Consider the following 13913-nt stretch of genomic DNA (forward strand, 5'->3'; position numbering starts at 1 on the left):
GGGGGGGGGCAGGAAGGTAGCTTCAGAGTTAGCAGAAGTAGAAGTCAAGTGCTGGATGTGGTGTGCTATCCTCGACAAGGCCTGAATCCTCGAGGCTTTGGTGAATGAGCTGGCCGTGAACGTCAAATGGGTTTGAAGGAATAGGCGTTTGGTAACGAGGTCGCAGCAGGCCGAATTGGCGAGTCTGAAATACGTCTTGTTTGGGCAGAAGTTCATATATGCCTTCGAAAACGCACTCTTCCTGCCAGAGACAGTAGAATGCATGTGATCCTGGTGCCATATGGTGATGCGTAACTTCTGGGAATTCTGGTTGGTTGTCACACTGGTGTCGCAAGTTATACAGCCTGTGTGTGTCGTCCGGTAAAAATGATGTGCGCATGGGAGACGTTGGGCTGGACAAATAAAATATACACCATCAAACTAGAGATAATACTGCAATAAATGGGAGAATGCCACACGCAGGCCATGAATGTTTAATGTTGATAGAAATGCATAAGTACAAAGTTTCATATTAAAGTTAAACAGAGAAGGGCCCCTATTGACGACCAAAGAGAACGGAAATCAATTAAATCATACCGTCGCATTTCTTCGACTTATCCACTTGTGTCAGGACTGCAAAGTGACTCGCAAATAAATGCGGGTAACATCTTGTCACGCTCGCGAGCACGCCGCGCAACAGATGTTTGGTTCAGAGTTTGCTATCCTACCAAGCATGCCTATGGAAAGCAAATTACAATAAAAAGTAAGAAGAAATACAGACAGACGTCTGCCGACGCGTCACTCTATATCATTGGCGGGTGACCAATAACCTCCCTCTGCAGCTGCATCTTTAACAAAGGCCCCACAAACCTTTGATGCAAACTTTCCCTGTTACTTGCCAGATTACCCTCATCTGGTCCCCTCCACCTCTGCGACGTACTGCATTACCGGTCTATGTATCCAAACAAACCCGCTAATTGGTCGCGTCTTGTAGTTGGTTGTTCCTTCATTTTGTTGAGACAGTGGTAATGATGACTGGGACTTGACTGGCACTTGACTTAAGGATCCTCAAATTCTTCGCGCTGCTGGGCTGCGTGTATTCGCTCTTCTAAATCTGCCATTTATCGCCACTGCATTTCCACGATATGTCAGCTTGGGCCAGTGTAGCGGAGATGTGATAAGGGTTCTTTACTGGCGTTCCTTTAAATCTTGTTGCAATGACGCACGGATAAAAAGTAGTTGCCGGAAGGCGACTAATTTTGGTCCGTGCATTTAGCGATGCACAGATTAGCTCTGCTTTGCTCTGCCTGATATCTGGGCACAAATTCCTGGGACAAGCGATAAATCCAGGGTGTGAAAACGATGAATAGAGCGCAGGACAGAAAACAAAAGACATGCTAAATTTGCATAACTATTGCATTAAAAAAACTGGATGAAATAGCAGCTTGCTTATCGCTATCGGCATCATTTTTATAATACACAAACGGATGAGCGAGACGAATATTTTTGCAGCCAGCATTCTGTCCACCCGGTTGGGTGATAATGCCATTTTACGGACCGTCGAGGCACGCCAAATCAAAAATTGGGTTGACATGGGTAAATGAATCTCTATAGTTTTTTTTCAATGATTGCGCACAGTGTGTCTTGAAAATGCATCAGAAAGCCAAAACTACCAAAATAGCAAAAGAAACAAGCGTATACCTCCTCCAATGATCTCCTCACTTTCCCTGTTACTTCTGTTGCTTCCTTGACTTCTTGCTTTGTGTCCCATTCTCACCTCCTTCGATACCTGCAAACCCACGTTTCGCGGACTTCCTAGAGGCGACAGGGGTTAGGATCTTCCGAAGCGGTTCCGCTCCCCCGTCGAGCTCCTGGGTGTTGTTTACCAAATTCATGTCCAGTTTGATCAGTTCCGAAAAAGAGTCCCCCCAGCCTTCGGTAGATTTCTGGGACTGGCCATATACCCGGGACATATCTCCTTTCTCGTCTATCTCTTCGTAATCACCATCACTCCCGTCATCGTCGTTATCGTATTCGTCGTCATCTGTATATTCATTTTCCTCTTCCCAATCCTCCTCCTCCTCGCTGTCCTCGCTGTCGAGTTCCTTTTCCTTTTCGTTGTTTTCAAATCCGCCAATATTGGTGTTTTCGAACTCCGACAAGGCGAGAGCCTCTGCGTATAGTTCATTGCTAGGCTGCACAGCCTGCGTCTGCAGCTCCGTTGCATTTGCGAAAGTATGGCCGTGCGCGTAGGACGGTTCCAAGCTTGCGGCGCATGTCTTAAGCCGCGGGACTATAAACGTCTGTGGTCCCAAAGATCCGATATTTATCCGGCTGGGAATCGTGTCTGTACAGAAAATAAACGCTTTTTGGATATCTGGATTCGAGCTGCAAATACCCGAGCTGTCGAACACAGCTTTTTCGTCAATGACAGCATCCCAGATTTGAAGAATGGCCATCAAGTTTTGCTTGACCGTAGTGTAAAAACTACGTCCGAGTTCGAGACGTTGACGGAAAACATTTGTAAAGTTAAAATTGTTGGCTAGTTCGCCTGCGAGGGCAATTTCCTGCGGGGACAATATACGTGGTGCGTTAGGGTTGCTGGTTTGGACATAATGCTGATATTTCACCCAACTGGCGAACAAAATCATGTCGTGGTGTGATGAGTTCATGATAGGCTGAGGAAAAGTTATACCAGAAATAAAAGATAATTTGAATCGGATCTACTTTCAAACGAACCGCCCAATTGAATATTAAATAGTATTTTTTATCCCAACATTTGTTCAATTATATATAAATAGCGACCACAGTCCTGGCTGAAGGAAAATGTAAAATTCTATCTAACACACCAATTGGTGTTGGGGAAGGCAGTTTCGATAAACCGTCAAACGCCCACGACCAGCGTAACGGCGGAGGTGTATACCTGGAGCCGGGATCCGCTTTTTACGATAAGGTCCGTTAAAAATGTCCCGAAACCTGGCAATTTTGCAAAGTCGCCATTTTTAACATTGGAAACACACCCCATCCTTAGGTTGCAATTGGGTTTGGTCGTCTGTCATTCTTAACGACAAAGATTTCAGCTTAGGAAAAAGCTCCAAAAAAGCCCTGATATGTTGAGGATTTTCCGTATTTAAAAAACCGATAACCAAAATTAATACAGCGGGCAAAGGAACGCAATGCTGGATATTTCCAATAAATTTGCCGTTTACTTGTAATATGGTTGTTCCGCCCCGTTGTGCCAACGCCCTAAAGACAATTTCCACGGTGGCATCTACGGCGTCTGCAAAATGTGGTTGCAACCAAATACTTTTCACTAAACGGGTATATTTTGTGTTTCTTTCTCGTTTCAATTTTTTAATATGCTCGATGGTAATGCAATTAAGTGCTGGGAGTGCGGTGAAAATATTTCTAAAGCCCTCCACTGTAGGCCGTGACGTGCCAGCACTACTGTACGTGCAATATGCGTTTTCGACGGCAGGGTCGTCCCAGCGGAGTGCGCCTTTACGTTCTCCACCAACCAAAAGTGGATGGGTTGCCCATTGGTTACGTTGGCATTTCGGCCAAACTGCGTGGTATATTTTCAGCGTTTTTACATTGTTGGCGATTGCAGTGTTGATTAAAAAAACCTGCAAGTCTTTTACGCAATCAACTGTGGCAAGAACCCCTATAGTGTGGGCAAATACAGGGAGGGTAATATTTGCTAGCCATGAGGACGTTAGACGCAAGTTCCGCAGGGTACCCAGTGATAAAAAAGTGGCAATTTTAATAACAAGCTCCGGGGGAAGTCGATCCATATCGTCAACGATTTGCAATTGAAGTCGGTGCAAATCCGGATAACCCAAATTGGATAGATGTTGGCGGATTTATTGATATCTCCAAATTTGGCAATCCCTTGGTTGCCAGGATCCAGGATCAAGATCCCTCTGGCAATTCGGCCTGTCCCCAGGGCCTGGGCAACAAAGATAAACGACCTAATCACAGTAGTATTGCCTCAAGCGGGGAAATCACCATCGGTGTGCTGAAAAAGCGGAGATAAACCCGACGGTTTGGTATCACATTATGTAGCGTGTTGGAACTAGCCCACCTAGACTTTCCCCTGCAATACAATTGGTTAAGCTTCTACTCTGCTCCACACATCACACACAGCCAACGTTGTTTTCTGACTACATACGAACTTGAAGACAAAACCATTACCGTACACCACTGGAGCAAGTTGAAAGGAAGTGCAATGAATTGACCATTGGCGGTTTTGACCGGACCTGTACTGAACGTTTTGCTTGTATCAACAAAGTAGGGCAACACAAAGAAATATAATGCTGCCTCCGTCACAGCATAGGAGCCCGCTTCAAGGTGCATACTTATTGCTTACGCTGCACCCTGAGAGTTCAGTTGTAACACTTGTGGCTCAGAGAGCATTCTTATTTGATGAAAATTCAAGGTGACCACCTATTCACTCATGAAATCCTGCAGAAAAACACAGAAAACGATGGACGAAAGCAAATGCCATCGATAAATCTCCAAGTATCCCCTGCCCTACCGGCAAAGCTGCGATGTGATGGCAGGATCTGATTATCCGCATCCAACTTAGTGTTTCTCCTCAAAACCGACGTTTATTAATAGCAGGAGCGGTATGTATCCGTGCGATACTGCCTGTGGTGCCAGTATAGCTGTCACGGGCGTCTGCACCTCCATTTGCGGCACGCTTTCGGCATCCGGCGACTGCTCCACTGGAGGCACTTTTTCGAGTGCTGGAGCTGGCGATGTTGGTACCGTCAGTTCCGTTCTCACGGGCGACACCCCAAATGCACTTTTTGCTTCGGATAATCGATGTGGCCATAGCGGCAGTGGTTTGAAGTCCAACAGCGACTGACATGCGGATGGCAAAACTGGCTCCTCTGGCGAGTACAAAGCCGTGTCACTGAGCGCAAGAAGTTCTGCTTGGCCTGCAGTGAGGTACTCTTGGCCGGGAAACTCGCCACTCGGTGGTGGTGTGACGAGATCGTGTGGCAGTGCTATTATCGGTCGGGCGCTAATGTCCGAGGAGTGTGGGTTGTTGGCCGGCGCTGGTGACGTCGCAGTCAATATTCTAAGTCGGGGCCGAGCGGGTGTTAACGTGGAACTGTCAGCGCGTGGTATCTCGACTAGCCCGTTTGGAACCACTCCCGTAACATTGAAGCCAATCACGCAGTTGGTTGTTTTCTCTTTGGTTGGGTTCCCATCCAGCTTCGTCAGTTTGCTAGGCTCCACACTTCCATCAATAACAGCTTCTTTGGCCTTTTCGGGCAAACATGCAGACAGCGGGAAATTGACCGGTAACAACTGCACGGGCGCTGAGGGCCGAGAGCTAACGGGGTCTGCGACTCTATTCAGGTCCAAAAGTCTGTCCAGCTCATCGTAGTCAGGCAAAGACAAATCGTGGGCCTCGACGCCGGCGTTGGGCGTGACGCCATCCCACTCGCCCTCGGCCGTATCCCTGCCTGGACGACGGACCAGCTTCGCAAATGGGGCGTTGTCCGTGTCAACAACGAGGAGATGCTTGGTGCCCCTGCCGAGGACTCCATAAATGTTGACCTCGCCGTTCTGGATGCCCATGACGGCACTAGTACCGGCGTACAATACATCTCGTTCGATACCGCAGCGGTTGGCAAAGACGAGAATAATTTCGGCATCTCTCTCGGCACGGATCAGAGGCTCCATGCGTTTGGCTCAGTATTCGAGTGTTTCCATGTCAGGCTCATAGGGCTTGCTGCAAAAGGCGGCGCGGTCCTCAAGCGTGCTCCATGCCATGGAGATAATGACGACATTGGCGTGCGATTCAAGGATGTGGAATGCAAACTCGAACCGGTGCCAAGGTCTTTCGAACTTGTAGGGACTATTATCACTTTGTCAACGAAGCCCCCCAAGTTTTACTGGTTAAATTTGGTTAAGGAAGATGGAGGTCTTACTTGATGTCCATGCCTACAGAATAATGATTGGTTAGTAAGTGCGATTAGCGGTGAAATTCATGCGAGCAGAACTGCCTACTTACAGATCCCCATGGCTGTTTGCCCGATGCCATCCACCTCGCCCTGGAAAAAGCCGCCAGTCCCCTCCTTACACCATGTCTCGTCCGTGTAGTAAAGATGCTGCTTTCTGTAGTTTGCCAAGGTCTCACCATCCTCATTGACGAGCAGCAGTGAATTAAAATGTCGTACTGGGCCACTCCAGTCTGTGCTGGACTCCGGGTAACCCAGAGCAACCTTGCAGTCGTACTTGAGTGCGGTAGTCCTGGCCCAGAGTGCCGATATCCCTGCGCCTTTCGGCTCAAGGTAAGGCTGGATCTCCTCTAGTGATTCGAAATTATAACCTGGGGTGAGTTTTTGTTAGCTCGCTAGTCCAAAATTTCCCCGCGCGTATGGATGGACTTTCGCACCAGTAAAAGCCATCTCGGGAAGCACCAGCAGGTCAAGGCTTTCGAGTTCATTTCGATTCGCGCGGTTTAAAACCGAATCAGCGCGATTGAGATTGTTATCAATATCGCCAACCTCTGGCGCAAATTGAAGACAGCCAATCCTCATTCTAAAACTGATTATTGTTGGGAGAAGATGCGCAAAACGGCTGAAAGATGGGGCTGGAAAAATTTGTCCAAAACGTTTGGGTATGTATTCGACTTTAAATACAGGGCGGTTGACATCGTATTTCGTTTTAAATTCCCAAAAGACATTTTCAATGCCCCGGCCTCAGGACTCAACAGATAAAACAAGAAAAAACGAGGGAAGCGGCAAACCTGATCAGGTAGGTCCCGTTCCAAGAAGGAGGATTTGGAAATATCGCGATGTGTAGGCTTGTGATGCTAAAAATATCGCGCGTAGCGCATCTTTCGCATGGAATCAATCAAAACTTCTAAAATAGTAAAAGAATTCACCACATTACAATATGAGAAAAACATGGCCGTGGGATGCGCGATATTGCGAGTGCTCACCGCACCCAAAACTAAATATAGCAACTTCTCAACTAAGGTTTGTTCTCCGCGTAAAGGTACCCGGCTCACAGATAATATGCGAGCATCAAGGCCAGCATATTCAAAACTTTCTATATTTAGGTGGTTGATGATTTGCTTTATGATTTCTGTTTTGGGTAACAGGTCCCTTGTGTGCAGAGAGACGCTTAGACAATTCTGATCTGGCATCACAAAAAGATACATTGCATATTGAGTCAACCCAACAGACCAAGATGTGATCACGTAGGGTTACATTAGCTGACGATTCGCAAAACTAACAAAAAGGTATCTGACGCAAGGCCAACATTTGAGTACAACGTCGTCTCCCCCATACACACTCTAAAATCATTGAACGTTCAACGTGGGTACGAGACAAAAGCGCCCTAGTCTCCAAAGCTAGAAGCCCACTAGCTTGGATTTTGCATCCTATTGCCTTGGCGCCTTTCTCAGTTCTTCCACGATACCCATTCACGATCTAGTATGGGAGCTCGTGTCTCAAATTGCTCAGGAACTTGACGCGCAGGACTTATTCAACTTTTCTCTATCGTGTCGAACCCTGCAACGGCTCATTTGGGACGACCATATATATGCGCAATGGTTTTAGAAGTAAGCTGCAGCCTTAAGCCAACACGAGTATCCCAAGCACACATTTCGTTGATGTCTGATATACTTCCTTCACCAAGGGAGTCGAGGAATTCGGGTCGTTCCGGAGTCTGACACTGACAGTATTTACATGGAAGTCGACCGCCCCGTTTGCACCAGAGACCAAGGCGGCTCATAAAAGCAAAAATTATGCTAAAGCATTACGGCTAATTGTGAAGCGTCGAACCGCGATTTTGTCTGCATCTTCGTACCTGGCCGCGGTCGTTGCCGAAGCAGAATCCTTCCTTTATTCAAATGGAGTTCTTTGCTACCTCAGCAACGGGTTACTAAAAATACGTGATCTGCAAAACTCGGCACTTGAAGACACCATTAGCATTGGAAAGCTCCTGGAAGTAGAAGACCACCTTTCTGGGACCATCAAGGATGAACACTTTAAACTGCGCATCTTGAACTACGCGGATGGCTTCGTTTCTTGTTATCTCAACCCCGGAAATCGATCATTCCCCCGGCTTCTAGTCATCAGCCGTTCCCACGGCCGCTTGTTCAGTCATACACTTGCATCCTCGCGGAAAATCTTCGTACGAAATGACGATAAATACCTTTATTATGGTACTCATAGTGCCATCGCAAGGGACGGAAGTCAACGCTGGGTACTTCGGGGCTGTAATCTCCTGAATGGTACTTGGCAAAACGATTTGACACATCTTCCTGACAGAATTGGGTCCGATATTGGCGCCAACATCTGCTTCGAGATCATTCACGGCTACTTTTACGCCCTGGGGATTCAGAGACACTCTCTCCATAACTCCTATATTTGCGTCCGATTTCGCATCGATCAGTCTAAAACCACGGAGGATTGGCAGGAGTTTCATTCTGAGGGCCCTGCCAATATTCAACGGACTTTCATTGCTCAGGATGAGCGCACTGGGGTTATGAATATCGTCCAGGGACGTATTGAGTCGGGGGAAGGGCCCAGTGCCAACAAGATGACATATTACAGAAAAAGGCTTCAGTTTCCTGGCGATGGCGACAAATCAGCCTTGTCCTCTACAGGCCCACTGACAACTGCTGGATACGGAGAACCTAGCAATGTAACACACGCCTCAGACCACAACGCTGCCAACCTAGGTTTGTTAACTCCGAACGACTCAGTCTTCTGGTGCTACTCAGACCGTCCTTTGCGAAGCCAAAGAATAAGATTAAGGATCAATTTAGCCCATTTTACTGCGCCTGCCACGCCCAACGCTGGAAACCCAACTCGGGACCAGCGCGTCGAAAGGCACATGTCAAGAACAAACCTCTGGTCGCCTCCAGATTGGGATAATGACAAAAATGTCAAAGCTCTCAATGCCATTCTCAGCCTGCAACTTGAACAAAATTTCATTGGGATGTGGGATGAGAGATTAAAATGCTACACAGGAGGCTTGCTGAACACTGTTCTTGATCCTTCAATACGTTTACAAGGCACTCGAAGATGGGTTAACGTATACTGCTGAAGGTTTCCATCTGGGTGATACAAACCGATATCGGGACGACAATGGGGAAGCTGGAAGGGATGGAATGTTAACATGGGCAGATTTTCGCGGTGGGTGGACATAGATTGCGTGATTTGATTCCGTATCAGACTAGGACTCATTTACTATGTTGATGTTTGTCAATCCATGACCAGCTCGCGCGCAGGCTTTCTTGGAGGTCCTTGGCGAGGATCTCGGGGCAAGTTGTCCGGAATCCAGGATCCAGGATCCAGATCCTTCTGCAAACTCGGCCTACGAGGTGGTCTGGGTGACAGAGGTGATGGCTTTCCATCGGTGTGCTGAAAAAGCGGGGATAAACCCGACAGTTTGGTATCACAATAAAGTGTTTGCATAAGAGGTTGGAACTGGTAAGTTTTTCTCTGCAGTATAATTGGTCAAGCTTTCTTGGTGCTCCACACACCACAAGAAGAGGATTACATTGGTGCTAAATTTTGCAGGTCCAACAGGTACAAAAAGACATGTGATCTACATGCAGGCTGTTTTCGGACTACATACGTAAATTATATGAAAATCCTCTCTCATTGTCAAGAACAAGCAAATGTCGCACAATCTCTTCGAAATTAAATAAGTAGCCAAAGAGCTAGAGAAACACCCATCCCTACTCAACGCGATTCAGATAATATAATAGTTGTAAATAACGTTGTAAAGGTCCTAGTTACTGTGACTAAACCTCGCGCGACATCAGGGGCTGCAAGACGAGAAGCGGTGCTAACCTGAACAAAACCATTGCCATCAGCACTGCGGCTCACAGAACTGGCCAGGGTGGAGGGTGGGATGGATTGACCCTCGTTTAAAAGCACTGAGGAGGACAGTGTGCCATCTGATAACGTATCTGTGGTTGTGGTTACGGTTGTGCTTGTACTTGACGTTGTACTTCTATGTGACATCGTGTTTGTGTCTATATTTGTGGTCGAACCACCTTCCACAGAGAGAGAGACTAGCAATGCTGTGTTGCCATTCCGTGGCCAACTTTGACAAGAAATGGTTCCATCTAGCAATGGGGGAGCTCGGGGGCTACCACGTCCCTCCGAAACAATAGCGCGCACACAAGTATGTGCCGCCACCCCGCACGTCCTACACGGCTCCATTATTAGTGCAACGCAAGCTAGAAAGCAGGCAAGGGAGGAAAGGGTCTGACCAGGTCACATATGCATCACCATTCGGCACCCCAACGGGCACCTGGAAACTGGCGTTTTCCGACCCAAAGTGACAGGATCCTGAGCCGTAAAAATATGTGATTGGTGGAAAGGCAGGGTTTGCAAAGTAAATTGCCGCGCGGCAGTCTTTCCTGGCCGGGGTGTGGTTGCTGTAAACGTGGTTAGCATTGCTGAACTAGTGGCGAAGAACAAGGGAACTTGGTGCATGTACATGGTTTGTATTATAGATTTGCCAGCAACGAGCTGCAAAGGAGGGTCTGAGATACAGAAGTTAAAAGGGCCTCCGAACGCGCTGCTCAAAGAAACAAAAACAGTCAAAAGAATCGGAAGCAGCATTTTAAGTTCTGTGTGTACAACAAGTTCAGGAGTTTGTTTTTCTTGAACTTTTTTTCAGATGAAACGGCGGTATTTTGCCTTTTTGTAACGACGCTGGACCCCGGATCCCGGCTTGCGGTCTCCTGTACTCATTGAAGCCCTGCAACCAGGCGCCATGGACGACAGTTATGGCTTCATGCTAGACCCAAGCTGGCATGCAAACGCCTGCCTTGATTCCAACTTTCTCGACAACGTGGAAGGGATACAAGACTCAAGGAGCCATTCCGGCGCCCTTCCAGGGTCAAACGTGGACTTCAACTACGGAGCCTTTATCACCGAGCTTAACAACTGCGAGAAAGAGGATTTGAGAAGGTTTGTAGCGAGCCTAAGCCCCTATAAAAGGATAGGACTGACGAATAAATAAAAGTCTTGGAATTACTACAATATCCCGACTCGAGAAATCCGAAGATGCAGCAAAACAGAGAGATCAGCAACTGGCGGATAAGCTTGCAAAGATTGATGATACCAATACACAGATTCTTGCTATGCTTGAAAAACTGGAAGTCCAATCTGGGGAGAGCTTTAGTGTTCTAAAAGAAGTCAAGGAGATGATCAAAGCTGTGGGGAGCGGCTTGAGCCAGTTCAACACAATGGTGGTTAAGTATTTTAACGGAGAGCATGGAAAAAACAGGCAAAGCAAGTGATGCCGTGTGTTATTTATTGTCCCATAGGCGTAAAAACTAGGTGCAATTCCGTTACAGCTCCCACAAGTCTAGAAGAAAATAACTGACCTACATTCCGTTGCTTAATGATTTGTGATCGCAATTATTTTTCTTCGCGACATGATACCAATAAGGTTTAAGCATTCAGTGTGATTGCTCTTCCAGAGTCACGCGAGCTTTTAAGAGAGACGAGAGGCTGCCAATAGCGCCCACGGCTAACACATTGCTGGCGTACTGTGCCGCTGGGTACAAAGGCGACAGGCCAAAGCCTTTATTAGGGCTTGCTGATTGCTCATCAATGTTGGCGCTACAGCACCGCCGAATCTTAATGCTTATTCAGATCTTGCAGACCACGCCATAAAACCTCTTAATTCCCAGTGCTTACTCTGTGCAAACCAGTCCTTCCCATAACTGCTCCTAATTCTGGTTCTAGGATATCTCCTAGAAACTGGATCCTGGCTCAGCCGGTCGTCAGGACTCCAAAGACTGCCAACAGTTTAAAGGGTTAGATATGCTAACTCAGCTGCTTTTTTCTTGAAACCTTCAGTTTGGAACTAAACACATTGGTTGCTTGGCTTTTGGCTTTTTCTGCGTGCACAATGTCATCACACAATCCTGATGAGGACCTCTTACCTGCTTGGATTTCCCCACTCAACTTGGTTACAGACCGGAGTCCTGGCGGAGCGAATTAGGCTATTGACGGAAGAGTAGAGGGGCTTCGGGGTAGCATTTTACCGACCGCTTGCGCCGCGGAAACTACCTGGATCAATGCTTGTAACTGCTACAGCCTAGGTCAATAAAAAACGTTCCTCTACAAGTCGAGCTAAGTAGTTTGCTGACCCGCCCACACTGTTGTAGTGGATCTGCAGCCAAACAGCAAGGGGCACTTGCAGCTACTTCGAAATACTTTTGCAGATGGTGATTAGAGCCAACAGTAAATTTTTGCTACTATCGTGCAGCCATATCTAGATCTTGTCAAGTAGACTTACTTACCTAGGCCGTCTCGAAATTCTAAAGATTGAATGTCTGTACTGAGAGCGGAAAATAGATTTGGTCCAAATTATATTGGGTGCATTCATTCAAACTCACGCTAGCTAGTGGGCCAACCACTCTAAATCCGTATCGAACGCTTGAACAATCGCAGCTGTACTTTTTCGTGAGGCCAATGATGTGGCGGTACCAATAGTGGAGCTGAAAAGGTAAAAATTTCTGCAGTGAAGAAAGAAACCTCGTCATCCCTGAGACATGCTGGCGAGCTGGGGAGGTTGAGGATCATTGAGAACGAGAATGAATTCATTGCGTTCGATTCGCTACTGCGGTTGAAGTTAGACAGGAAATGCAACGGCTCCATAAGGAAACTAGGCAATCGGTCATGGGCTGATTTGAAGTCCCAGGTAGCTGCAGGTAATCCTAAAACCTGGTTTCTGAAAATAGGTACCGTATAAAGTGCCGGAACCGGGTTAGGGGCTTCGGGAAACGCGATCCAATATAAACATATAGGTTTAATCTTCATTGCCAATATCTAAATCCTCAAGTTAAACCCGACTTAATGATGTTTCTTTTTCTACCGCCGGAACTTCTGAGTGCAATTTTGGTGTTTCTGCCTGTTCGAGACATAAAAAATTGTCGGTTCGTCCACAGTCAGCTCGCTTACGTAGGGTTTCCACATATGACCCAAAAAGTCTTTATCAGCAACTTCTGCCCCAAATCGATTCGAAGCATTGCGCATTCCCCATATGGTTCGCTAAGTCAAACAAAAGAGCTTGTTTTATACAATGGAGTATGGAAGGGTCGCTGTTTGAACCCAGAATTATATTTGCGGAACCTTCTTTTTTATTTACCGTCATTGCAATCCATCGAACTGTCGCACGAATATATCAAGAGGTATCCGCAAACACATGCGAAAGCCCTTTTTCCGTTATATACCGTTGGAAACAGCTTTACAACAGTTCTCCGCGCAATAGAAGACTCGTCCAAAGCCAAGAAGCTCATAATTACTGGCGTCCTGGATACTCGTCACATCCAAATCGAAAAAGATCTCACATGCATTACACACCTTTCCATCAATGCCCTTCAACTATCAGACAAATTCGCCCTGAAATTTCTGACACATTTTCCAAATCTCGAGCGTCTCTCTATCCAGTCATCTCACCACTGGATTAAAAGCATACGGATGTCACACTTGCGTTGGGGTGCGCTGAAGTGGCTGAAGCTAAATAGCTTTTGCATTTCAGAAGATGACCTTTTGGATTTCATCATGCATCATCAGTTACTAGAGCAGTTGAAATTAGAGGATATGTGCGTCGACGCTGGATCATGGACGTCTTTTTGTCTCCGTCTGCAGGCCATAAGCAGAGATATTACAGTTTTGTTTGAGGGACTTTTTTCCAGCCGGCCTCTTCAGCGACTGGGACCGATAATCTCAGGACAAAAGCTGCAAGACCTCGCATCAGAAACTCCATTTTCACTGGAAGTGTGTGGCTGAAATGCGCCTCGGTACAATAGAAAGAGCAACTGGGAAGCCGTTTGGGTACTTTGGAGAACGCGCTGGCCTGTGGGACGCCTAGGTATCTCCCACCCGAATCTTTCCACATACAATCGCGTGAACGACCTGGGATATTTG

The 13913-nt window shown here is 47.0% G+C and overlaps 7 protein-coding genes across 7 annotated transcripts; 3 read left to right on the forward strand and 4 right to left on the reverse strand.

Annotated features, from left to right (window-relative positions):
- Positions 1 to 1709: 1709 nt before the first annotated feature.
- PgNI_01076 (uncharacterized protein) lies at positions 1710 to 2651 on the reverse strand (the record flags this gene model as incomplete). Its single annotated transcript, XM_031121152.1, has 1 exon — positions 1710 to 2651. One exon carries the CDS (start codon positions 2649 to 2651, stop codon positions 1710 to 1712), a length of 942 nt encoding a protein of 313 aa, XP_030987612.1.
- Positions 2652 to 4563: 1912 nt separating this feature from the next.
- PgNI_01077 (uncharacterized protein) lies at positions 4564 to 5676 on the reverse strand (the record flags this gene model as incomplete). Its single annotated transcript, XM_031121153.1, has 1 exon — positions 4564 to 5676. One exon carries the CDS (start codon positions 5674 to 5676, stop codon positions 4564 to 4566), a length of 1113 nt encoding a protein of 370 aa, XP_030987611.1.
- A 9-nt stretch (positions 5677 to 5685) lies between these two features.
- PgNI_01078 (uncharacterized protein) lies at positions 5686 to 6536 on the reverse strand (the record flags this gene model as incomplete). Its single annotated transcript, XM_031121154.1, has 4 exons — positions 5686 to 5851; positions 5925 to 5937; positions 6008 to 6325; positions 6392 to 6536. 4 exons carry the CDS (start codon positions 6534 to 6536, stop codon positions 5686 to 5688), a joined length of 642 nt encoding a protein of 213 aa, XP_030987614.1.
- A 901-nt stretch (positions 6537 to 7437) lies between these two features.
- Positions 7438 to 9890, forward strand: PgNI_01079 (uncharacterized protein; the record flags this gene model as incomplete). Its single annotated transcript, XM_031121155.1, has 5 exons — positions 7438 to 7564; positions 7646 to 9045; positions 9242 to 9420; positions 9462 to 9542; positions 9782 to 9890. Coding segments are annotated over 5 exons (1896 nt in total), but the record flags the coding sequence as incomplete, so codon positions are not given.
- A 697-nt stretch (positions 9891 to 10587) lies between these two features.
- Positions 10588 to 11324, forward strand: PgNI_01080 (uncharacterized protein). Its single transcript, XM_031121156.1, has 2 exons — positions 10588 to 10940; positions 10996 to 11324. Exons 1-2 carry the CDS (start codon positions 10744 to 10746, stop codon positions 11270 to 11272), a joined length of 474 nt encoding a protein of 157 aa, XP_030986148.1. The 5' UTR covers positions 10588 to 10743; the 3' UTR covers positions 11273 to 11324.
- A 110-nt stretch (positions 11325 to 11434) lies between these two features.
- Positions 11435 to 13012, reverse strand: PgNI_01081 (uncharacterized protein; the record flags this gene model as incomplete). The annotated part of the gene is made up of 3 exons (XM_031121157.1): positions 11435 to 11559; positions 11676 to 11776; positions 12945 to 13012. 3 exons carry the CDS (start codon positions 13010 to 13012, stop codon positions 11435 to 11437), a joined length of 294 nt encoding a protein of 97 aa, XP_030986149.1.
- PgNI_01082 (uncharacterized protein) lies at positions 12960 to 13775 on the forward strand (the record flags this gene model as incomplete). Its single annotated transcript, XM_031121158.1, has 1 exon — positions 12960 to 13775. One exon carries the CDS (start codon positions 12960 to 12962, stop codon positions 13773 to 13775), a length of 816 nt encoding a protein of 271 aa, XP_030986150.1.
- Positions 13776 to 13913: the final 138 nt, after the last annotated feature.

The sequence above is a fragment of the Pyricularia grisea genome (assembly GCF_004355905.1).
Source record: "Pyricularia grisea strain NI907 chromosome Unknown Pyricularia_grisea_NI907_Scaffold_1, whole genome shotgun sequence".
Taxonomy (NCBI): Eukaryota; Fungi; Ascomycota; class Sordariomycetes; order Magnaporthales; family Pyriculariaceae; genus Pyricularia; species Pyricularia grisea.